Source organism: Lotus japonicus, chromosome 1 (genome assembly GCF_012489685.1).
Source record: "Lotus japonicus ecotype B-129 chromosome 1, LjGifu_v1.2".
Taxonomy (NCBI): domain Eukaryota; kingdom Viridiplantae; phylum Streptophyta; class Magnoliopsida; order Fabales; family Fabaceae; genus Lotus; species Lotus japonicus.
This window is the reverse complement of record NC_080041.1, coordinates 110539596-110564710: the sequence shown is the minus strand read 5'-3', so window position 1 is coordinate 110564710 and position 25115 is coordinate 110539596. Positions and strand designations below refer to the sequence as shown.

Here is a 25115-nt window from a genome sequence, read left to right as displayed (position 1 = left end):
CATAAATAATAACTTATGGTGAATCAACGGCTGAGATCAAATCCAAGTGAAATAAAAGGGATTTTTACCAAAATATCCATGATCAAGCTTCCTTGCCTTTAAAATTATTTGTTGATTGACAGATTTACCCCTAGGTTGCTAAAACTCTTCCTTTATAGAGTTTATAGATAGATAGATAGATAGATAGATAGATAGATAGATTTGATGGTATTAGCATTAAGCATATTAAGAAGTTGGCTTAATTTCAGTTTGGGTCCCTCATGTTTCATAAATGTGTGGTTTGCACTCCGTGTTTAAAACGTGCGGTCAAGCTCCCTCATGTATCTAAAATGTGATAACGATGCCCTTCCGTCTATTTACGTTTGGTACCGTCTGTTGATCAAACGGAAATGTGTTCATTAAACGACGTGGCGTCCACGTGTAATATTATTTTCTTATATAAAAAAAATTCCTAAAATTTTTTCACCCCAATTTGTGAAACCCGATTTCCCCCTAAATTGGCCCCAAATTTAACCCTAATTTTAGCCATTGTTGTTGCTGAGATAGAAGAAAGAAAGCACGAAGAGAAGAGAAAGGGAGAAGAAGAGAGAAGACAAAGGAGGAAGTCGTGTGGCGTTGTTGTGATAGAACAAGGCTCGTTGCTGTGATAGATGGAAGGAGGAAGCCAAATGTCAAGTGGAAGCTCCATGATCCATGGGTCTGTTCGAGGAATAAGGATTTGCGATTGTGGTGCTGAGTCGAAGTTCTTTACTGTAACTTCTGAGATGCTTGTATTGCTCCAAGGTTTCCCCTTCAATCATTGCTAGAGCCTTCACTATAGCTCTAGATACTTGATATCTGCTCAACCTCACACTCGACCTATTTCTAGCTTCCTCAGCCAAAGCTTTTATTTTCATGTGAGGGGTATGCCTTAGAAGGTGAACAAATTTCTTAGCAATAAAACTGGGCCTTGCTTGTTGGTTTCTAACTTTCTATTACTCAAATAGCATGTGTGTTCATCCTTAAATGTGACAATCTGAAAATAGTTATTATGTTCATACTTGGAAGCCCTCAAGTAAAATGGACACTCATCCTTGCATTTTATCACAATCCTCTTCCTATCGTTCTTATTAAACACAAGATCCTTCTTATTCTGCAGAGCATAGTCTCTCACAACATTTCTAAACAGATTAGCATTAGTGAATACCTGGTCCACCTCAAATTTGATCACAACGTCTTCATCTCCCACCTTGAACTTTGGAAACTTCCTCTTTACATTCTCAATCTCTTCATCACTCTCAGCTGGACTTTCTAGGTCTTAAGAACTCCCATTTTCATCCTAAAAATCTTCAAAATAGCAACAATTGGGCTTTTGCAAACATCACTAGCAACTTTGTAATTTACCGGAAGAACTTTACTCCAGTCAAAGCCTTCATCATAGTCACTGTCATCAAGGCTCACCTCACTATCATCTTCATCTTCTGAATTACCATCATAATCTTCATCTTCTCTTCAAACCACACTTTCAGCCCTTCTCACTACCTCAGGTTCAGCAACAACACTTTCATCCCCTCTCACTACCTCAGGTTCAGCAACAACACTTTCAGCTCCAACAGGTTCAGCAACAACACTTTCACCAACAACAGTTTCAGCAGCAACACTTCTTGGGCCTCTGATATTTTCAGCAACAACACTTTCCTCAACAATATGTTCAGATCCAGTGACAACCTCAGGTTCAGTAACCTTAGGTTGAGTAACCTCAGGTGGAGTGGCTATCTCAACCTCATCATATACCACATCTTTGTTAATTACCAGGGCATCTAGAGTTTCAGGAACGTTTGTCAATTTCTCAATGTAGAATGTAATTTCATCATGCCCCCTGTGCTCATCCAAGAACCTCAACACATTTTTATCATCTGAAAAGGGTCTGCACCCATTTTGAGTTTGTCGTATCAACATCACAGTTCTGAACAACTTCACACACCCCATCAATATAATCATACCGATGGTGAGTCACAAACTTTCCTCCACGCCAAACATTAAAAGTTGACGACCTAGATTCCAACAACCACAATAAAGATGCAATAAATTAAACACCCTCAAGCATAGAATATGTAGGAAATGACAGAGAGCATGGGAAAAAGGTACCTCGAAGGGAAATCAGTGTGACCCACAAGAGGAGCTTCAGGGTTCGTTTGCCTCGGATTCCTTGCGACAGCAGATCCTCGCCGTCCACGACCTCCCTCTCCTTGCTATGAACTTGAGCGATTGAAGTCGCACACTTTCTTTCCTTTCTCTCCTTGGTTCTAATGGCTGAAATTAGGGTTAAATTTGAGGGCAATTTGGGGGGAATCGGGTTTCACAAATTGGGGGGAAATAATTTTGGGATTTTTTTTATAAGAAAATAATATTACACGTGGACGCCACGTCGTTTAATGAAGACATTTCCATTTGGTCAACAGACGGAACCAAACGGAAATAGACGGAAGGGCATCGTTATCACGTTTTAGATACATGAGGGAGCTTGACCGCACGTTTTAAACACGGGGGGTGCAGACCGCACATTTGTGAAACATCAGGGACCCAAACTGAAATTCAGCATAAGAAGTTCATTATGAATGAATTTTTTTGTAGAAGGCTATAACAGTAGAAAATAAGGCCATCACATTAGCAACATGAACACCAAAAAAAAGATGCTAGAACAAGCATAACAGAGTTATCATTTTGGTATTATTACCACCAGCCCTCAATGTTAACAAAACAGTTAAACAAGCGTATCTATTTATCTATCTATTACTCCCTCCGTTCCAAAAAGTTTGTAGTTTAAGGTTGTGGCACAAAGAGTAAGAAAACAATTATTGATAGCATAATTTGACTAGACTGCTCTTATTTAATTTTACTAGTATGATGTGCAACTATTAAATTATACTTAGATAGAGAAAAATGTAATTAATAGAGAAAAGTTGTGGTTGGTTAATATGAAAGGTGATAAGTGAGAGAAAATGTATTAAATGAGGGTATAGGTGGAAAAAATTAGCAAAAAATACATTGGTTTTCTAAAACAACAAATATTTTGGGATATTGAAAAATGGTGCAAAACAACAAACTTTCTGGAACGGAGGGAGTATAATATAGAAATCGTGAAGCCCACATTATAGCGCCGTCATATCATCATTTATATTGCTTGCAACAGTGTCCAGCTCAGTAATTTTGCTGATGTGCCACAGTGTATTCTTCTCAAATCCCGTATATCTCACAAATCATTTGTGTCCATCCCTTCCTATCAGACTTCATTCTCTTCCAGTTCCATGAAACATTCCTATCTCAAAAATTATGCAGTCCAGCGTTACAGTACAACCATCTATATGCCAAACTTTAGTTTTCCCTTTTTATTCATTCTACCTACTAACTGTTACATCTACACCAAACTCAGTTCTCTCCCAACATTATATTTTCAATTCATTCATTTTTATTTATGTTCTATATGCTTCCACCAATCCAAAGCAGTTTTCTTACTACCATCTATTCATAATCATCACTACTTCCTTACCATGGATGATCTGATGATTTAATAGAAAAGCAAGATGAGTCAAATGAAACAACTGTGACAAGGTGAAGGAAGCAAGTGACAAATGTCGGCGTAACACTCACTGATCCTCTTTCTCAGACAGTAAGCTAACCTACTCTCTGTCTCATTTCCCATGCTTTATTTGGTTTTCTAAAAAAATAGAAAAGAAAATTCTAACTTTGATCAATTTTGCATCTATGTTTTCCCCCAGTCTATTTAAGACATATCCCACTTGATTGAGCTTTCTAATCCGCATTGTTTGAACATAAGTAAGTTCCAAGCTTTCTTTTCTATATGTCTGCACAAAGACTGTATTGATAGAAACCAAGCAAATCAAGTGCCAATATATCTCTTAATTTCAATCAGTCTATACTATTTACAAAAATTAATATATGTCTATAATTTATTTGTGGAGGGAGAAGAGGATCCAAAAAATATTTTCTATATAAGCGGTTATCACAAAAAAAGACATGCAATCTATTCTGGTTCGTAGTTGGTGTTCTATGGTCATATATAAGTTATTTCCTATAGTCAATTCTTTTGACGAGAACAAAAATACTTGCAAGAGGACCATTCTTCAAGATTCAACAATTTGTTCTTCATCAAAAGAAAGTGAGAAACCACGCTTAAATTCATCAAATAGTCCTAATTTTGCTGTTATCAAATTTGCTACGGCCACAATTTCTTTTTGTATATGGGCAGTCTTTTTCTAATATTACTCCCTCAGACTAGAGTATGTACTTAAATGCATTGTTTATCAACCCACCATTATAGCCTGAGTCACAGGCTTCATCTCATAATTTTCCTTTCAATATTATGGAGTGCCTTGCTTATAACCCTTTGATTTTGATTAACTGGACTCCTATTTAAATTGATAATAAGAACTTGGATGGAAGTATTTGATTGATAATATGTAAATTTAGCTATTCATTCACAGTTTTGCTAGGGGAGAAATGGGGAAAAAACTAAATTGTTTTCACCAGGTACAGTAAAATAATTCCTATAGAGAAAGGATTCATGATTTGGTCCAAAGAATAGAAAGATTGTTGATGAAACAAAATTATTTAACACCTAGTGGACCACCAATTCACTAAATTATTTTATTTTAACATTACTAGATGTTAATGTTAATATATAACTTTTAAATATAGAAAAACCATGAAATCCTTTTCTCACTCACATCGCGCAAGTTTGAGTCTATTAATATATTAATTCTGATGCTTGTATTGTAACGCTGATAACACAACTCTTCTTTCTTACTTTTTGCTTGTCACATTAGATTTTTAAATGTCGTGTCAACTCATCTCCAATGCTCTTAATGATGTGATTCCTAACCCATTTAATACAGTTATGTCAAATTGATCCCTGACCCCTCACACTCTGACCTATCATATTATTATTATTATTATTATTATTATTATTATTATTATTATTATTATTATTAATCTCTCAATAATCTTACAAAGTAATTATATGTCCACTCATTGTGTGTATCATATTTTAGTAATTTCTTAAATTTGAAGCTAAGATGTCGAGCTGCCACAACATGTCATTTACGCAATTTTAAACTGTAAGTTACAAATATGAAAATCACTACAAGAATAACGAGAATTGCTGATGGTAAAAAATCGTCGACAAGCCCTAAATGTCATTGTTAAAGAGAAATTATCAATTTGTGTATTAAGCTCCTTGGTTGTATTTACCGACGGTTTTTGAAAAGTGATTGTTAACTTAGCATTGGTCATAGTTGTTTCTATACGACATCAACAATTGCTAAGTTACCGACCACACAGATCGTCAGTAATAAGCCGATTCGGACAAAAAAATAAAAACCTTTACCAAGGATCGAAAAAAATTAATTTTTAATTTCTTGTGCTTTCCATTAATAGAACTCATTTATAGTTTAAACCCAAAACAATGTAATCTTATAGAGTTTAAAAGCACTAGTAATGTATAGTTAAGAAATATAAATGTGATTATTTTGTCTATCCACAATTAGATCAAGACGTTTGATCATCACTTATGAAAATAAAACATATATTATAGTCAATTTAATTACTACTTAGGGACTTATTGGAAAACATCACATTATTCAAAACTTTTCTCTCATTTTCATTCTAAGATTTCTTTGGTGGATTGGTTGTCTAGAAAGTAAAAACCATTTTCCTAATTTTTTTCTTAATTGAAAGAGATATAAAAAAAATTAAAAAAGTGAGGCTTGCAAGGAGGAGAAACATGAAACAACCTAAGACGATATAGAAAAAGTCAATAAAAAAACAAAAACATTATACGGCGAGTCCCACTCCCTCGTGCGTATGCTTGGAAATGGAATGGCTGCATCACATGTTATGGTTGTCGCACTTTTGTTCTTCTGTCTCACATACACTAACATTTCCTATCAATCATATCAATGAATCTCACTCTCTTTATCATCACTTTCATTTCATCAATGATTTCTTCATAGGAGGCAATTGAATTGATTTCAACATTTGCATTGCCTTGGAGACGAAGATAATGGATCAGTCACCATTCACCACGCCGAGAGGGTCTATCTCATCAAGCGTAGGAGACCCTTTAGAACTGGAGATCAATCTCACACTCAGCGAAAAGCTCAAGGTTTTCAAAAGCTCCACCTTTGATCCCAATGCCTATGTCGCCTCCAAATCCCGCAGCATGAACGAGAAGGTCCCTCTCTCACACATTATATAAATTTCATTTCATGTTTCCATGCAAATCGGATAAATCAACATTTTTTTTATGATTGATCATGAAATTGTTGTTGTGCTTATAAGCAAAATTCATACTCCCTCCGTTCCTAAATAACTGATACTAATTTGGTTCTTTTTTTTGTTCCTATTTAACTGATACTTTTACAATTTCAAGAGAACATTAATGCTACTTTATCAATTGTGCCCTTCATTTATTGTTGGTAGGAAAATTGAAAAGTTAGAATTGATAAGAGAGATAGAGGATATAATAGGAAGTTAAATAGTAATTTTAGTAAAACAAGAATATTAATTGCTACTTCTTAATATTTGTGCCACAACCTTAAAGTATCAGTTATATAGGAACGGAGGGAGTACATAAAAAACATTTAATATGTCAACTATGTTAGATGTTACTCCCTCCGTCCCTAATTATAAGCTAACATTGAGACTTTTTTTGTGTCACTAAATATAAGCTAACCTTGCAAAAGTTAATATTTCTTTCCATATTCACCCTTGCATTTATTGGTAGTGGAGCACCACCATTAGTAGTACAATGCTGAAAAAGTGTTATCATAAATAGGGGTAAACATAGAAAGTTGTACATTTTTTTTGAAAACCAATGAATCAATTAAGGCTTTCTTAATAAGTGTGATTTTTACAACTTTAGCTTATAATTAGGGACGGAGGGAGTAGTTCTTAACACCCCGTTATTTGAGCTTATCTTATAGCATAAATGGTTATGCAAGTGTACCTGAGAGTTTATGTAATTACTTATGAGTTATGACTAACCTATAAGCTGTTTTGAGTTTGTTTTCATGACGTGTTAATCTTAGCTTGCGAAGAAGAGTTCATGCTTATCTATAACCTTTGTTCAGAGAGTTTCTCAAATTAGTTTATGAATAAGCGTTTATGCGATAAATGCTTATCCCCATGAGCAGCGCTTTAATTAAGCTATTTGCCTAAATACACTCATAATCCTAGAGGCATCAATTAAAAAATAAAAAGGTTCATCCTAGCAAAAGGTGCAGGAGAAGACTGGTTTCAGTAATTCTAACTCTCAAGAATTCAACTAATTTTGCTTGTTTTAAAAGTAAAAATATGAATCATGATTTTGATTTCAATGCCAATGTGTTAGGCAGTGTGCCAAGTGCCAACTCTTGGTAAATGTCAGGTGGTTATGGAAGTTCTACTGAGTTTTTTCCGTTTGATTGAAGAAAACCTTCTGCCTTGTTTAATCCATATTTGTACTGTTTACAGGAGATAAGACACTTGTGTGCTTATCTTGTTGACCTGAAGAAGGCTTCTGCAGAAGAAATGCGCAAAAGTGTTCTAGCTAATTACTCTGCCTTTATACGGTGAGTGTACACCCCAAAGTGTTTTTATGGATTTATCAATCCAGTGTCTTCCGGTTCAGAAGCTCATTTGATTACAGATTGCATCATTTTGCACATCTCAAGTGGTTATATTATATGAAGTATGAACTAGCTAGGAAGTTTAGAAACAGGTACTTGTGACATAGTTCTGTCATCATTTAACTTCTGGTGTGGGGATTTCTTAGGTATTCTTAGCTCCTTTCCCATGGTATATTGCATGAAAATTTGAGGCTAGAAAGCTACCAGTATTAAGCTCATAGGCTAGGAGTTTTTGTGTCATCCTTAATACGGAATGCATTCTGAAAATATTTGACACTTATTCTTGGCAAAGTTGTAGAAGAGATAGTAGATGAGGAGAGGGAATAAAAAACTGAGCTGGCTTGGAATTCTGTTGTACAGCTTTTTTGTTCTGCTAATATAAAATTAGCTGTGAAAATTAGTTGGATGGAAGAGGAATATAGATTCTGTTATATTGGTTTAATATATAAGATAGGATACTGTGAAGAAATTAGGCAAAATGTTGACTAAGAGCTTTAATTCATCTAGTTACTTTTGTACAAGTAAGTTGGCTTTCATTCTTCTGGTTAACTTTGAAAGATATTATTCGTAGTTTCATACTATTTGAACACAGCATTGTCCCAGATCTAGTAACGAAGTGCATCCTGTTTGTTTGCATTTAACTATATGTATTTTCTATAGTTTAAGCTTAGAAACTTCAGCTTCTATTTATGTGCAGTACATCCAAAGAGATTTCAGATCTTGAGGGGGAGCTTCTTTCCATGAGAAATCTTCTATCCACTCAGGCTGCTTTGGTTCATGGTGTAGCAGACGGGTGTCAGCTTAGTTCCTTGATGACTGGAAACGAAGATTCAGACATGGACAATATACTAAATGAGAAAACAGATATATCCAAGACAGAAAAATGGCTAATAGGATATCTAGAAACCCTTGAAGTTCTATTAGCAGAGAAAAGAGTGGATGAAGCAATGGCTGCCTTGGACGAAGGAGAAAAAATGGCGCAAGAAATTAGTGAAGGGAGGACAACCTTGAGTCCAAGCTTATTCAAGGCATTGCAAGATGCCATCACTGAACACAGACAAAAATTAGCTGGTCAGCTAGCAGAAACTCTCAGCCAGGCATCAACGCGAAGCGCAGAAATTCGCTCAACGGCATTAGCATTGAAAATTCTCGGGGACGGTCCTCGTGCTCATACATTACTACTTAACTCTCACAAAGAAAAGTTGCAGCGTGGAATGCAGAGTATTCACTCCACCAGTTACGGCGGAGTTGGGGCATACACTTCTGCCCTTTCACAGCTTGTTTTTTCAACCATTTCACAAGCAGCATCAGATTCTTTGACAGTGTTTGCCGAAGAAGAACCTGCATATACTTCTGAGCTAGTAAGCTGGGCAGTTACACAATCTGAGCATTTTGCTCTTCTCCTTAAGAAACGTATACTCGCATCAACAGCTGCCGCAGGAGGTTTGAGAATCGCGTCTGAATGTGTTCATGTTTGCTTGAATCACTGTCATCTGTTAGAGGCCAGTGGGATGACCCTTTCCCCTGTCTTACTAAAGCATTTTAAACCCTTTGTTGAGCAAGCACTTAACACAAATTTGAAAAGAATTGAACAAAGTAGTGCTGCACTGGCTGCTGCAGATGATTGGTTGCTTGCTTTTGCACCAACCAGCAGGAGTTCAGGCCTACCTCCAACCTCTTCCTATAGTAACTTAAGTTCATTCCAGCCAAAGCTTTCAAGCAGCGCTCACAAATTCAACTCAATGGTTCAGGTGATTACTATTATGAGCCCATTTGGTTCCTGTTAGAAAGTATGAAAATGGAAAATAACACATCTCGAGACCCTTTTTGTTGAAGTAGCAACTTACTATTTTAACAAAAAGTGCATCGATGTGTTATTTTCCCGTTTTCATACTTTCGCATCCAAACTGACTCTATATCTATTTTCATTTTTCAATGTTATCCCGGCTTGAAATATAAAGGCCATTTAGCATGATTTCACAAAATTTTTGAATTTGATAAAATCTCTAAGAATAGTAGAAAACTAATGCTAAGTGGCTTTTATTATTTCAAAAATATTAATGTTGACCATCAAAGTCAGGAAAGGCCAACTGAGAATATAATGTTGTAAAAAAAGTTCATGAAGCTTCATCACCCCCCTCTCCTCCTCAATTTCTCTTTGCTTGAGATGCTTAATACAGTTTCCCATGGTCTGAACAGGAGCTTTTCGAAGATGTAGGACCTCTAGAAAGCCTGCAATTGGATGGTCTTGCATTAGAAGGCCTTCTACAAGTATTTGGCTTCTATGTCAATCTGTTAATAGATGCATTGCCAGCTTCAATTGTAACTGAGAACTTGGAAGGCTCAGGGCACAAAATCGTTAAGATTGCTGAGACTGAAGAACAGCAGATAGCATTGCTGGCTAATGCAATATTGCTAGCTGATGAGCTGCTCCCGCGAGCCGTTGTCAAGCTTTCGCATAGCAACAGGGGTGATGAGTCTCAGAGAAGGGGGTCAGACAAACAAAGGCCTCCAGAACAGCGTGAGCTAAAGAAAAGGCTACAGCGCGAAGTTGATCGTCTGAGAGACAGTTTCTGCAGGCAACATGCTCTTGAACTCATCTTCACAGAAGAAGGGGACGCACTTCTGAATGCACTAATGTATTTGAGTATGGATGATGGGAAAGTGGAGCAACCTGAATGGTTTCCTTCTCCAATTTTTCAGGTAATATTTGTAACACAAAATATACTTCCTTTGGTGATATGTTGTTATGCCTTTGATTTGAAATTTTGAAGCAGTATAAAATATGTGTTCTCTTTAGTACTCAGATACATGTGTTGATATAAGCATGGTCGTGTTTTTTGAATTCTAAGGGTTCTCATTCCTTAAATAATTGTTCAGGAGCTTTTTGGAAAGCTTACACGAGTGGCATACATTGCGACTGATGTGTTTGTGGGAAGGGATAGGTTTGCCACTGTTTTATTGATGAGACTAGCGGAAACAGTGGTCCTGTGGCTTTCAGAGGACCAAGCCTTCTGGGAAGAGATTGAGACAGGCCCAACGCCTTTGGGTCCCCTTGGCCTTCAACAGGTAGTCACTTGAATGAGTTCATTGAGTATCACAGCCACTAGTTGAGAGTGATTCCAAATAACTGTGAATTAAAGTTTCTCTATGCTCAATGAGCATTAGAAAGAACCTCTTTCAAAATTAACTTTTGTAGCCTGTAAAAATCAATAAGGTTTGGTATAAACATTTTATAAGTTGGCTTTGAGAGCAATTGAGTGCTTGATCAAAGGACATCCAAATAGTAAAAATAAAAATGATAAATAAGGACAATATTCATTGTTATTTTGTAAAAAAAATAGTTGTTTTAATATTTCAAAAAGCATAGCTTCAAAACTATCCTCAAACAGAATTCCTTAATACACTACAGCTATTTTTAAACAGCAGTTTGTGGATCACGCACCTAAAATGATATCAGACTCATAGATGATAATTTGTGCAGCTTTATTTGGACATGCAATTTGTGATGATATTTTCATCCCAAGGCCGTTACTTATCTCGCCATCTGCATCAAGCAATTAAAAACATCATTGGTAGAGCTATTGATGCTGTTGCTGCTACAGGGCTAGATCCCAACAGGTACATCTATCTAGATTGAAAGAACATGTGTTATATATTACTCTTAAATATCAATGGGAAACTTGTGCTTAGAGGCTTAGAGCTAGATTATATAGTACATTTTTGATGGAATCATCTATCTCTCTTATCTACTTGATACTGATTCAGAGCCTTTGAATGACAGTGTCTTACCAGAGGATGAGTGGTTTGTTGAAGTTTCCGAAATAGCTATAAAGATGTTAACCGGGAAAGCCGCCTTTGACAATGTAGAGGGAGATGATAATAGCCCCACCGCACTTGGCTAATTATAATTAGGCTTAAATATGTTGGAGGTCCCTCTAAAATAGGGGTCCTTTGGTTAAGGCCCCTACAAAATATTTTGGGTGGAATAAGCCCCAAATGTGAAAATAATATATAGTGATAAGCCCCTGCCGTGAGGTTCCGTTTAATTTTTGATGATTCTGCAAACGGCGCTGACGTGGATTATATTTTTTGAAAATAATTAGGGTGCCACGTAAGTAAATTAGGGTTGAAAAGAATAAAAAAATAAAAACTCAAAAGTAAAAAACCCAAGTAAAATCCCCAAACGTACTTGGGTTTTTATTTTATTTTTATTTTTTTCAACCCTCATTTACTTATGTGGCACCCTCTTTAATTGAATAATTTTCACAAAATATAAACCACGTCAGCGTCGTTTGCAGAATCATCAGAAATTAAACGGAACCTCACGGCAGGGGCTTATCACTATATATTATTTTCACATTAGGGGCTTATTCCACCCAAAATCTTTTGTAGGGGCCTTAACCAAAGGACCCCTATTTTAGAGGGACCTCCAACATATTTAAGCCTTATAATTAATGTGATCAGGTCACTCTCAGGGAAGGGATTACAGTTCATCCACATGTCACTCTTGACATATTACAGAGAACAGAAGGGAAAGATGAAATTGAAGAAAAACAAATATACATATTTATCGTCTACCCTGCTACTTGATCAATCCCATGCTCAAGGTACAAGGATAAGTGGTGCTTGTTATCAGGGTACAAGGAATGTGTTTCATTTCAAGCTTTTGACGACGAATTACATTAAAATTAGTGTAATTCATTACTAGATATCATTCCCATGCTGCAAATTGTAGGTATCCTACAGGACATCATGATCTAATGTTAGTCCCACGGTACTATCTGTTGAACTTTGGTGCCCATTTGAAGCCTAGGATAATTGAGACCACAAGAATTTCTAGAACTATAAAATAATGCCAGGTGCTTTAGATTTTGGATTCATTGTAGCTACTTGTATATTACTCTTTCAGCTGTATCCATAGCCAATTGATTAATTTAACATTACTTTTATCTTAAATTCTTAATTAATGTTTAATTTATTTGGTTGCTTTTGGGTAATTCCCCCCTTTATTTGGTTACTTTTATCCTAATAAATGTTTAATTTAGTTGGTTGATTTGGATTCATTGTCACTAAGAGATAAACATGGATTTACTTTTTCATTTTAAATAAAAGCTAACAAGACCCCTGTAGAAATCCAAATTAGGATCTGATATATAGTAGCAGCCTTGTATATAGTAGATTCGTGATTCTTTCTGTAAAGTTGTTGCCTCCAGGGTAACATTTTCTATGATAAATCCACTCAAGGTTGGATTATAATATGCATAAAAATATTGAAGTGTGTAGTGTAGGAGTAAAGAAGGCACACAAATTAAAGAAACTTCTTGAAATTTCAAATTATGCACAGAGAGATCAGTCCTTGAAGTGCATAACAATCAGAACAACAAAGGCATAAAGGAATAGTTTATGACAGCCTGGAAGTTGATAAACTCCCAAAGAGAAGCTTCCAAATGTGCACCATAACCAGACTCTAACCATCATAAGATTAATCCATACTATGTTTTTGGTAATCTCTTAATCTTCAACAGGTTGGTTTCCAACTGCTAAAATATAGTTCCAACTCACACAAAGCCCCTACATTTTTCTGAGCACACAGTGACAATGGTTTAGTATAATACCATAAAAGTTTGCAACAAGTACGAGATTTCTGGCGCTTATTGAGATAATCAAATGGGCCAGTCATGAGAATCTATTACAATACTATTTAGGACATCATGATCTAGACAAATGTGCTTTCCAGCTTTGAAATTTAAAATGCAAAAGTGCCAAAAGGAAAAAAAGGTTAGATCTCAAAAGAAACCCTACTTCTCCTCCCTTGAAGTGTGTGGACTATTTATCCAAACCAAGTCCAAGCTAACATTCTTAAGAACCAAAACATTCCATAAGATAAGTAAATCCATTTTGTTGGAGAAACATGGATTATCAGCTGCTACAAATAGTGGCATTTCTGACAGTGATAGCATTTGGAGGAGGCATAAAGAGAACATCAGCAGAAGCATGCAGTTCAAATGACTTGGAAGGTTTGATAGGCTTCAAGAATGGAATTCAGATGGATACTTCTGGTCGTTTGGCAAAGTGGGTTGGTAGTAGCTGCTGTGAGTGGGAAGGCATTGTCTGTGAAAATGCAACCACTAGAGTGACACAGATCCATCTTCCAGGGTTCATAGAGAAAGACTTGTTTCAAACTCAGATGATGGGTAAGCTTTCTCCTTCCATAACACTCCTCACTTCTCTTGTAATACTTGACCTTGGTGGTTTAGTAGGTCTCAGTGGGATAATTCCACAAACAATTGGTGTGCAAATGCCAAACCTCCAAAAGCTCTACCTTTTTGGCAACAATTTAACTGGTCTAATACCAGAAAGCATTGGTGAGTTACCAAACCTACAAGAACTTGCGCTGCATGAAAATAAGATATCCGGGTCGATCCCTTCTAGCATTGGAAGCTTAAAAAGCCTCAAAAGTTTGCTGCTTTATTCAAATAAAATTTCAGGTACAATACCCATTTCACTTGGGAATTTGACAAATTTGGTTGAATTGGATGTTCATGACAATGCTCTTAATGGTGATATCCCCAACAGCATTGGTCAGATGCAGGCTCTGGAAAAGCTTGATCTTTCAAGCAATTCACTAAGTGGGAACATACCTACTTCACTATCCAATTTAAGTGCAATTTCAGTTTTGTATATGGACACAAACTCTCTTGAGGGAACCATTCCATTTCCCTCAAGACCAGGTGAAATGCCATCTCTTGGCTTCTTAAGACTCCATGATAACCATCTTAATGGAAATATACCTCCTAGTCTTGTTTACCTGGTTTCTCTTCAGAGAGTTTCACTATCAAACAACAAACTTGAAGGAGCTTTGCCTTCAAGTTTGGGCAATTTGCTTTCTTTGACAGAACTTTACCTAAGTGGCAACTCCTTGTCTGGCCAAATACCAAAATCAATAGGCCAACTTTCTCAGCTCATGATGTTGAACATTTCTAACAATTTGATTGAAGGGCCATTGCCTCAAGAAATTTCTTCCCTACACAATCTCCAAACACTTGATCTTTCTTTCAACCCTCTGGACCTCTCTTCCTTCCCAGAATGGCTACCAAATCTGCCATCGCTTTCGCGCATTCACTTCGCAGGATGCGGTATCCAGGGAAAAATTCCAGACATTCTGCAAACAACCCTCAGTCCAATACAGGAACTAGACTTATCAGTGAACCTTCTCACTGGAACCATACCATCATGGATAGGATCCCTCAGTCAGCTCTACTTGCTAAATCTCTCAAGGAACTCACTTGATTCACACATTCCTGATTCTGTTACAAGCTTGTCTGATCTGGGAGTTCTTGATCTTCACTCAAATAAGTTAACAGGCTCCATAACTGGAGCATTTGATATCGAACAAGGTACTTCCGGGGGATCACTAACATATATTGATCTTTCTGATAACAACTTCTCAATTGGAGTTGAGGAAATTGGTGCAGGAAAGCAGGTCCATATTCAATTTCTGAATTTGTCTCATAACCTTCTGAAGGGTACATTGCCAAGTTCCCTTGGGAAATTGAATTCCATTCACAGTTTGGATTTGAGCTTCAATGATTTAGCCTCCAACTTGCCAGCAGTGTTGGCAAACTTGACATTGTTGGAGAGACTGAAGCTGCAAAGAAACCATTTCAGTGGCAATATACCCAATGGACTTCTCAAGTTGACAAAGCTGAAGGAACTGGATTTATCAGACAATGTGCTTCAAGGGAAAATCCCAGAGGGTAAACCACTAACTGACTTTCCTGGGAGTTCTTATTCTGGAAACAAAGGTTTGTGTGGGAAGCCACTCAGTCCTTGTTAACTTTGAGGATTGTCATGTCATTGGAAACTCAGGAATTCAATGAAAATTTGTAGTTTTACTCAAAACAACAAAGCAGTGCATTATTTTGTTTCATATCATTACGCCGATGTACATTGAACTCAACGCTACAAAATTTTGCTTTTCCATTTGCGCACTGGAATATGTTAAATCATGCTAATAGAGAAATAAACATGCGATGCGTGCGATGCTCACAAGCTAGATCATAATAAAAGTATTGAGATTAATAACTTTAATTACTGACTTGATTAAGAACTGCAGGGAGTCGAAAAACCATATTCAGTATTCCAAAATGAAAATTATGCTTAGACATACACTTCCCATTAACATTCAATCAACATACACTTTAGCGGGACTGTCATTAAGTGCAAATGTTTGCGGCTGTTTTACCACTGCTAAAGTGTGTATCGATTGCATACCAGAAAGTTTATCGATGTATAATTACTCATTCCAAACACCTCACATGCACCTCATTTTTCTTTTTATTGCTCAGTTCTGATCACATAACATTATATATCAGATACATTACTTGTATCTTTTCTCTTACTCTCTGGGCCTCTATATCCATTGGTTTCTACCCAACATTTTATGGATTGGAATATTCCATAAGTTGCTTTCATTCACTATACACACGTTGTTCAACCAACATCTAGAACACAGACTTTTAATCTGTCCAAGAAAGCTTCAAACCCTTTCCTGGAGATATAACTGAATCTATGCATATCTATATCAATCTCAAAGTAGTTTTCTCCCTGCAAAAGAACAATAAAAATACAAATCATAATGGCTAGTTGATGATAAACAAGGATCACAAATTAAACTGCAGCATGTGGAAATCTTGTGTCTTTTATTGCGAAATGACACCACTTTAATTTGCGGGCCAAGGCTAAAGGTACCACAAGTAATCCATAAAGATATATCCAAAGAGTACTATAAATCAACATTAGGAAGGAGCCCACATATGAAAACTTGAGTTTCAGCACTAACTTTTGTGAGTCTTCATTTCATGGTATATATTTTGTTTTTTCTCTGTTTGATGATCCATTTTAGAATTAACTGACAGATTAATTCTTAACATTTAAGAAATATCACAGCCTGTAGCGCACTAGCTGAACAAATGACAGATTAACATGAACATGGACGTGGAAAAGACATTTCCATCAAGTAAAATGAGTATGTCTTGTCCATGTTTGTGTACACTTTAAGCTATTAGGTGAAAATACATGTATAATTTTTCATATCACAAGTTTAACGTGCCCCTTGTAGCATGAAACTTTTTAGGGTATTGAAGCATGAATACAAGTCCTCCTACGTAATACTCTAAGACTAAAATCGTCTAAAGTTTGATCCTTTAAATGAGATTTTGGGGTGAGTAAATGTAAATATAAGCACCGTAGCAGCAGTCACTGATAGTAATGCATGTAAAAACAGTTTAGTTTTGACATTCTTCAAGATCATTCGAGCATTGGTTGCTCATGATCAAGCTGAAGAGTTTTCATAGTGTGTTTGCTTGCGCATTCACACAAGCCAAAATTGTGTAAGTTTGTTAAATACTACTCATAGTAGCTTCTGTGCCTAAAGTGATTTTAAGGACTGCACACGATTTCCAAACATGCAATAAGTCGGACAGCATTATCGGAGGAAAAATTAACAGTCAATGAATGAGACATACCGAGTAAAACTCATGTTGGGGACGTGACAGAACAGGTTTCTCATTGTAAGCGGTCATAAGCTTCCTTTCAGCTGCACTTAAATGAAGATCTTCCAGATTGACAACACGGCCCAAGATTTTCAACCTTTCACGGAAGGGAACAATTGAATCTACAGGAAAACCCTTTACCTTCTCAACTTCATCATCCATCAACCTCTGTAGAAAGACAGACAGATGTTATTTCAACAGCAACTTATAAAAAGTCAGTGACAAGTGATAGAGGTTTCCTGAAATGAAGAGACAAAAGGACAAAGGAAAAACTCAGGAATATAACAAGAGAACAGAAAAGTAGATACTATCAAAGAAGAGTTGATTAATAAATCTACCACCTGGCAGTAATTTAATGGATTATAAGAAATAATCATGAAGAGATAATCTTAGTATTGGTAATAAACTAATAATATTAAGTACTAAATTGACACATGAAGGTTCTGACTTACCCTCATGCTTTCTTGAAAATGCAGTGGAAGTTCCTTGGAGTAACTTTCTGAAAGTTTAAAATACAAAACAAAACTCATTCCTTCGCCATCAGTTTCACCTTGAAACAGTCCGGCAGGGTAGAGAGGAATCTGAAATCCACAAAACTGAGAGCCTTAGAATATGCAGCAATAAGAAGCTAATAATATTTTTGTTGATAATGTGCCATAATCAGGTAAAGCAAAAAAAAATTAACTAAGGGTCAGAATGGAATGGACCAAGGAGATCAATGGGATTAAAAGTCAAAACAATGACTAGAAAGAAGACTAAAAAAGTATAACTATTTTAGCAAAGTAGAAGTACCTGTACATTCACAACAAGTATGGGTGGAAATTTCCCAGAGGTACTAATAACAGGAAGCTCCACAAACCTAGCTATATGGTCCAATTTTCGCGGAGATAAGAAAACATCTACACCAAATGGGTAATATGCAGAATGGTTAGGAGCAAATTCCTTCTTCCTGTCCCTGCCACAAAGAACAACAGCCACATTAAAAACACATTTGCATATGTAAAACATCTCATTTTAACCATGGATGCATTTTGAAACAAATTGCAGACAGAATCTTAATCTTACTTCAAATAATTTACTCCTCGGACTTTGAAAGTGCTTGGATCAATGTGTGACCAACAATCAAGCATTTTCTTTTCAATTGGACAAAAGGGTACTTGAGAACCTGCAATTGGTCTTTGTAGAAGTTCCTTTGACGAAACTGAACACCATGAAAAGGAAAAGAAAGAAGAATTACAACAATTATATTTTCCCTGAAGTATGAACTGCATCACAAGCTGCATTCCTCTAAAAGAACTACAACTTACAGACTCATTTTTAGGTATGCAATTGATAAATTAACTCTACACGCTGAAAACGCGCAATTTTTTCTTTCAGCTATTAGATAAAACCTATAAGGTTAATTACACTAATTGAAGATAAATAGAACCATAGTGTCAAAAGAATGCTGTTGCAAAAATTTCAACTTACATAGGGTAGCAATCCCATGTCCTTCCCTCAATTTAGAGGAGATTTTCATAGGAGTCTTCTTCCTTGCACTAGGAGGACTAGAACTTGATGATCTTCTCTTTTCAATGGAAGGAACAGTAGATGCAAGACAAGGCAAACAATTATTCGGAAGAATCCCACAGTTATCCAAAATTCCATCTTCCTTGATGGAATTTGCATCCACTGAGGAGATTTCATCAAGGAACACAGGTTCATTTCCTTCAACTATATTTCTGTCGCATTTACATTGAGAATCAATGACATCTACACTAGAATGTTGAACATCTGAAATTCTGGCAGCCTCAGAGATATTTCCAGAATATCCTCTAGATAACAACTCCTTTGTTTTCTGTACTTGATCAGTTGAAACTTGGTTGCCATCTCTTGAAGATGCAAAACTTGATATGGATTCTATCCCATTCAGAGATACAACATCTGCGGGCATCAATTATAATTTTAAGACAAAAACTCAGAGACACAACATCTGCGGGTTTTCAATTGTAATTGTAAGACAAAAACATTTGCTCCATTAAAGAGGTAGCAAGTAAAATATGAATCTGTCTAGATACAGACCAAAGAACACTTATTGGAGTTTATCCAGTGTTTTTTCCAAGTAGATAAGCTCCAAAAAGTGTTCTCTAGTCCGTATCCAAACGGGATCTATAACTAATTTTAAATGTATCCCAAAGCATACCATCAGGGACACTCTGGTAATCATCATCACAGTCTGATTCAAACACTGCTACAGAATCAAACCATGCCTCCTCAATAATACTTCCAGCTGCCACAAATAAAAAATTCCAATCACATTAGCAACAATTAAGGTTATCCAAAAGCAAACTAGGATTTCAAAGGGAAAAAAAATGCTTTTTTGCACTGGCTCCAGTTAAACAAGATGTAACATAACCAGCTAATCAGAATGCCTATGAGAGGAAGAAAATATAAACAATCACAAGCAAGATGGAATAGCACAAACACAAAATATTGACAATGCCATTGGTGCCACTTGTTTATGCACGCACGCGTTTGGATGCACGGTGAGTCAGAATCACAGTGAACAGAATAAACTTCTCATAGTTTTGTGACTGTCCACCGTAATTTTGACTTTATTGTATTTTTCGACCGTGTATCCAAACATGCAACACGCATTATATCCATTTCATTCTCCAAAAGCAACTGCATAGCTTTACTTTTGGTGTTACTTCAGATTTCCGCAGAGCATAACCAATCCATGACACACTAAGGAATCAACTCCACCTACAACATTTCCCCAAAAGCACCACAATTTGGCAAACACACTCAAAAGGATTCCAAAAACAAACACAAATAACAAAATTCAATCCAAAATATAAAAAAAAAATAATAAACAGAACCAAACATGTCTCTGCTGTGTCATCTCATTCATATTAATCTTCAACACCATAATCATCATTTTGTGTGAAATGCAGCAAGTGGTGAGAAGAGAAGAAGAAAAACAGAAGAAAACATGAACCTTGGAAAGTGGGGTTGTTGGCAAAGGAACGGTCACCGGGCACATCAACCTTGTCCAATGATGATCCCTTCCCCTTCTTATACAACCGACAACAAACTCTTCTCCTGAGCCCATCTCCTCTCCTCCTCTTGCGGTTTTTTTCCTCTTCAACTTTCCCCCAACACAACCTTGTGGAGTTGACACACACGCTCCCATGTCATCAAACAACACCTCTTCCTCCTCCTCCTCAGAATCAATCAGATCCCTCACCAACAACCAGAAAGTAGTTCTGTTCTTCTTTCACGTAGACACAACAACAAAACAATCATATAAGAAAGGAACCACACAAACAAATATAATTCAAGAGAAAAGATAATAAATAAATAAATAAAACTACCGTTTTTATGGTGTAGTTACAAGAAAGACTCGATCCTTAGCTCCCCCATCATGAATAAACTAGGTAGTTTACCCGTGCGATGCACGACAGATGCATTATTTTTTGAAAATAAAATAAAATATGCCAATAAAATAAATCAACAAATAGTTGAAATAAGATAAAATCAGAGATATTTGTCCTTCTATTCCAAATGTGTCTAAATTGTATCAAAACAAAAGCAAGGAGCAATAAATTCTACGTGGAAGAAAAAAAATTGTGCCTGGAGTGAGGTAAGAAAAAGAACCTCAGTGATTGGAGTATCAAGAACCCTCTCAGGGCCATACTTCTCCAATAGACCCTTGGTTATCTACAATGGAAGAAGAAAGAGGTTAACAGATATTTGTAAATCAAAATTTGAAATACTACCACTTTGAGCACTTGACAATCAAGAGAAAATACTACCACTTTGATTCAAAAGTCAAAGATTTCCAATGATAAATAATGTGTCATTCTAAACTTACACCGTAGTTAAGCTAAGCTTAGTATGCAGTAAATTAACATCAAGCAATGCTAAGCTTAATATGCAGCAATGCTAAGGAAATCCAAGCATATTATGCAGCAAACTAATGAAAGCCTAGTCATTTATGCAACAATCTGTAAGGGAATCAATATGGAACAAACTAAGGGAATCTAAGATTATTGTGAGACAAGCTAAGGAAAGCCAACCTTCTTTTATGCAACAAATCAACAACACACAGTTAAGCTTAATATGAAACAAACTAAGGGAATCTAAGACTGTTGTGCAACAAGCTAAGGAAAGCCAAGCTTATCAAAGAAATTAACAAAGCAAGGCGAGCTTTATTTAAAATAAAAATCAAGCTGCACATTTTATGAATTTGTAGCAACATGATCAATAAACAAACACAAAGGCACTGTAGTATTACTTTGTTTATGGTAAGCTTTTCTTCATTTTAAAGATCAAGCTACCACTCTCAATGTACATAAATTATAAAGCAGTTAGTATGACTTCTTGTTTTCCTAGATTGATTCAAATAATTACATGTATTACCACATATAATGCATCTTCTACTGCCATGTAATCTTTCTTTTACTTCATGGTATATTACATAGTAAAAGAGTGATTCTTAAATTGATTCAGTTCTGCCATGTAGCGCTTCTCTAGCAACATGGTATGTTAGACATTAGGTGATATTAGAGATGTCTAACATACTAATAAATTTATTTCAGAATGGAGTAGTGCAAGACAAAGGGAATGCAGTATTTTACTAAATAGTAATGACTGAGAATAGTTCGATACAAAAGCTGACTGAATACCTCAATTATTTTATAGTACTACTATGTTACATAAAGATACAAATAACCATTACTTTGGTTGCACTGAAGAAACTAATTACTCAATCATCAGAGTTTATTCACTACTGAATACTGTATCACATTTCTTAAACTCCCCCATCAAATTGAATGGAATAAAACTTGAAAATTCAATCTATTCCAATCAAAATAACTTGGACAGCTAGCACAATCTTAGATAAGAAAATCTTTGACAACCATATAAACTTCCAATTCCAAATGAATGAACTATTACCATTTTCCATAGTTATCTTATTCCTATGGAATATGTCCATAAGCTGATGATTTATAGATGATGACCTAGGAGCAAAAAGTTACCTGCTGATAGTTCCCTTCAGAGACATTACTATCATCAGACTTCACGGCCTTTTTCTTCCCTTTGTCCGCTCCCAAACCTCGTTTGTTATTCTTCACACAAGTTTCCATGGGTTCTAGTCTACCCTGTTTCCATCATGAATCCATTTATCAGAATCAATGCAAGAAAATTTCAAACATAGGATTAATAGACTACAATTATGGGAATGAGACAAGTGCACAAACAGGAGCATTTCACTGATTAAATTCATCACCAAGTATGAATTTTTTTAGTCAAATCGGTTGCTGGTTATATGGACTAATTTCACCAACAAAATACACATTCCCAACATTTAAAACAACATTTGTAACTGTTGATTCCATCTTTCAGTGAAAAAGAAAAGAGAGTAAGAAACAAAACCTGCTCAAATATCCCAAGACCATTCCCTTCTTTCCAACCTTGCTTCTTTAATAGCTGCAGAAAACAACATCCCCAATTATATTTACATGAAGGAGGAAAAAAAGGAATGACAGAAAATAAAAATAAAAATCTATAACTACACAGCAATAGAAGAAAACTGAACCAATATTTTTATGAAGAAAACTGAACCAAAAATTGAACTTTAACTACGAATAGAAACTACACAGCAATAGAGAGGATTAATTGTGAATTTGGAACACATCGCTAACCTCGATTTGATCAGAGTTTAGGGGAACAACGTTCTCGCGTTTTTTCTTTTTGGTAAATTTCCTTCTCTTTCTCTCTTTGTTTCAAAAAAATAAAAATCCCTTTTCGCCGCCCAGAGGAACTGGTGAGTGCATCAAAATCATAGAACCGCTGCCTTAATACATAGTATAGGTTGAGCCAACCATTCATATGTTGAGCAATTGAATCCCTTCACTCTTCCTGTAAACCAATGCCAAGCTCTAAGTTGAGCACCTTCAAAGATTGACACATCTTGATTTCTCCCCTCCTTGAAGATTACATAGTTCCGATGTTGCCAGATTGCCCACGCCATTCAGCCTAAGCTTCAGAAATCAGAACAAAGTAACATAATTTGCACAGCAAGATAACAAACTATTATCTACATTAAGCAGGAGCAGGACAAGCCATCACATTGGAACATCCTACAGCTCAAGATTAGTCCATTGAAAGTACTTCAGTAACCATTCTTAGTTCTACCTGCTTACAAAACAAAATCATTTGCAAACTAAACAGACGAGGTAAACTGGATTAGAATTTTATGTTTTTTCAAACAAAAATGAACTTGCTGAGCATTAACTAAATCATGGTGAGCATAAAACCAACAGAAGTAGGGTTTTAATCTTTCCTTCCACTTCTCTTTTCTTGACAAATCTTCAAAACTGCAATAAAACAGAGAATAATTCCATAAAACAATTAAGTGTCCCTTCAGAAATCCTTGGTACGTGACTATATGTACCAGGAATCAGTAGATAGCATAGCACAGAGATGGTTTTTCATAGATAGCATTGAAGAACAAACAGGCAATGCTAAGAACAATATGGTAAATCCATTGAGCAGTTTAATTTAAAAACTTAAAAGCAATACTTTATATAAGCCAAAAGAACCAACCACAGAATCAAAAGAACCACCCTCATCATATGACTCAGTGATGTCTTCCATTTGCAAGGCATCAAATAACACGAACCTGTGAGTCGATCACAATCAAAAGAAAATTATCAGTTATGTAGAAATGTAGAAATAGCAAAAGAAAAGGGTTATGAGCAAGCACAGCAAGAAGATCACAAAATGACAGTATTTATAGACAAGTGCAAGTGCAAAAGTAAAGGCCATGATTGAGATTAAGGCACAAGACAAATATCAGATATCAGATATGAAGATAGGTAGCAATGAAGCAATAGCAATATCAAAATCAAACCAGGATATGAGCAAGAGCAACAAAGAGACCACAATACACCAGTATTTATAGACGGATACAAAGTGAGACAGGTTGGTCATTACAAATTTCAATTTCAAATTAATTAAACTGAAGGATGCCAGTAAGTAAAATGCTGGAACACTGCCAAAAGGCAAACCTCTTGTACTAAGCTGACATCAAAACAGTAACCTGACAAACATTGCTTCTAATTCTTCTCTTCTACTGACAAAAGAGAGTAACAAATCAAATCAAAGTTCTACTTCAACAAAAAATTGTCACCCTTCTCATTTTGATAAAGTAAAACAGCATGGATTCAACAATTCACAACAAAAATTAAAATCACACGAAATCTTGCATCAATCATAACACAGTACAACCCTAATCAAAGTAACTAACCTTCTTCTTCATTGAAACTGCAACAACTACAATTGACACCAACTGCTCCCACACATCAGAGAGTATACAGTGAGAGAGCCAGCTAAATGTGACGATCTATGTCGAAATCAAACCAATGCCCACAGTCTTCACCTTCCACCAAAACTTTTCCAACGCAGAAGGTGAGATCATCAAAAGTACAAAAATTGGAGAGCAAAACGACTGCAACACACTGTACTCCTTCAGCAGAAACATGATCGATGCAGGCGATTAGGTCATGGAAGAAGAAAAAGGGGAAAGAAAGACGCACTTATGCTCTGTTTGGTAGAGTAGAGAGAGATAGAGAAGAGAGAGTAGAGAAGAGAAAGTTTGAGTAGAGAGAAATAGAGTAGATTTTGAGGTTGTTTGGTATGATAGAGATAAAGGAGAGAGAGAGATGGAAAATAATGAGGTGGAAGAAAGATAAAAATTGACTTTTGATTAAAAAAACATTTTTTTATTATAAAGGTGTCAGAACGCATTTAGTGGCGGTTCTGAACCGCCACTAAATGCTAAGAAAAGGACAAAAAATATATTAGTGGCGGTTTGGAACCGCCACTAACTGCACCAGAATTA

General features: G+C 36.0%; 3 protein-coding genes, 1 long non-coding RNA gene and 1 pseudogene across 5 annotated transcripts; 2 read left to right on the top strand and 3 right to left on the bottom strand.

The window, feature by feature from the left end:
* Positions 1 to 671: 671 nt before the first annotated feature.
* Positions 672 to 1968, bottom strand: LOC130719072 (uncharacterized). Its single transcript, XM_057569717.1, has 3 exons — positions 1503 to 1968; positions 1041 to 1296; positions 672 to 909 (listed from the first exon to the last, which is right to left on the bottom strand). The coding sequence occupies exons 1-3, from the start codon at positions 1966 to 1968 to the stop codon at positions 672 to 674; spliced, it is 960 nt and encodes a 319-aa protein (XP_057425700.1).
* A 3871-nt stretch (positions 1969 to 5839) lies between these two features.
* LOC130729204 (exocyst complex component EXO84A-like) lies at positions 5840 to 11582 on the top strand. Its single transcript, XM_057580862.1, has 8 exons — positions 5840 to 5898; positions 6012 to 6232; positions 7513 to 7610; positions 8365 to 9418; positions 9867 to 10370; positions 10548 to 10736; positions 11152 to 11288; positions 11452 to 11582. The coding sequence occupies exons 2-8, from the start codon at positions 6062 to 6064 to the stop codon at positions 11570 to 11572; spliced, it is 2274 nt and encodes a 757-aa protein (XP_057436845.1). The 5' UTR covers positions 5840 to 5898; positions 6012 to 6061; the 3' UTR covers positions 11573 to 11582.
* Positions 10728 to 11551, bottom strand: LOC130729205 (uncharacterized). Its single transcript, XR_009015906.1, has 3 exons — positions 11460 to 11551; positions 11113 to 11214; positions 10728 to 10867 (listed from the first exon to the last, which is right to left on the bottom strand). It is a non-coding gene; the product is annotated as an uncharacterized LOC130729205 (long non-coding RNA).
* A 1889-nt stretch (positions 11583 to 13471) lies between the features above and the next one.
* On the top strand, positions 13472 to 15600 carry LOC130729202 (LRR receptor-like serine/threonine-protein kinase FLS2). The gene has a single exon (XM_057580861.1). The coding sequence runs from the start codon at positions 13582 to 13584 to the stop codon at positions 15505 to 15507; it is 1926 nt and encodes a 641-aa protein (XP_057436844.1). The 5' UTR covers positions 13472 to 13581; the 3' UTR covers positions 15508 to 15600.
* Positions 15601 to 15787: 187 nt separating this feature from the next.
* LOC130729203 (uncharacterized) lies at positions 15788 to 24866 on the bottom strand (annotated as a pseudogene). The gene is made up of 14 exons (XR_009015905.1): positions 24522 to 24866; positions 23819 to 23894; positions 22915 to 23253; positions 22646 to 22699; positions 22249 to 22371; positions 20864 to 20926; positions 20205 to 20480; positions 19407 to 19493; positions 18695 to 19147; positions 18290 to 18425; positions 18017 to 18179; positions 17677 to 17805; positions 17198 to 17392; positions 15788 to 16277 (listed from the first exon to the last, which is right to left on the bottom strand). The product of XR_009015905.1 is annotated as an uncharacterized LOC130729203 (transcript).
* Between the last annotated feature and the right edge of the window lie 249 nt (positions 24867 to 25115).

Excerpts from the sequence above, each read along its gene's own strand:
- LOC130719072 (XM_057569717.1), bottom strand. The coding sequence starts at position 1,968 with ATGGGGTGTGTGAAGTTGTTCAGAACTGTGATGTTGATACGACAAACT. Across the intron at positions 1,297-1,502 it reads GGTAGTGAGAAGGGCTGAAA|ACCTAGAAAGTCCAGCTGAG; the intron begins GTGTGGTTTGAA and ends GGAGTTCTTAAG. Across the intron at positions 910-1,040 it reads TTTTACTTGAGGGCTTCCAA|GCATACCCCTCACATGAAAA; the intron begins GTATGAACATAA and ends TCACCTTCTAAG.
- LOC130729204 (XM_057580862.1), top strand. The coding sequence starts at position 6,062 with ATGGATCAGTCACCATTCACCACGCCGAGAGGGTCTATCTCATCAAGC. Across the intron at positions 6,233-7,512 it reads CCCGCAGCATGAACGAGAAG|GAGATAAGACACTTGTGTGC; the intron begins GTCCCTCTCTCA and ends TACTGTTTACAG. Across the intron at positions 9,419-9,866 it reads AATTCAACTCAATGGTTCAG|GAGCTTTTCGAAGATGTAGG; the intron begins GTGATTACTATT and ends TGGTCTGAACAG.
- LOC130729202 (XM_057580861.1), top strand. The coding sequence starts at position 13,582 with ATGGATTATCAGCTGCTACAAATAGTGGCATTTCTGACAGTGATAGCA.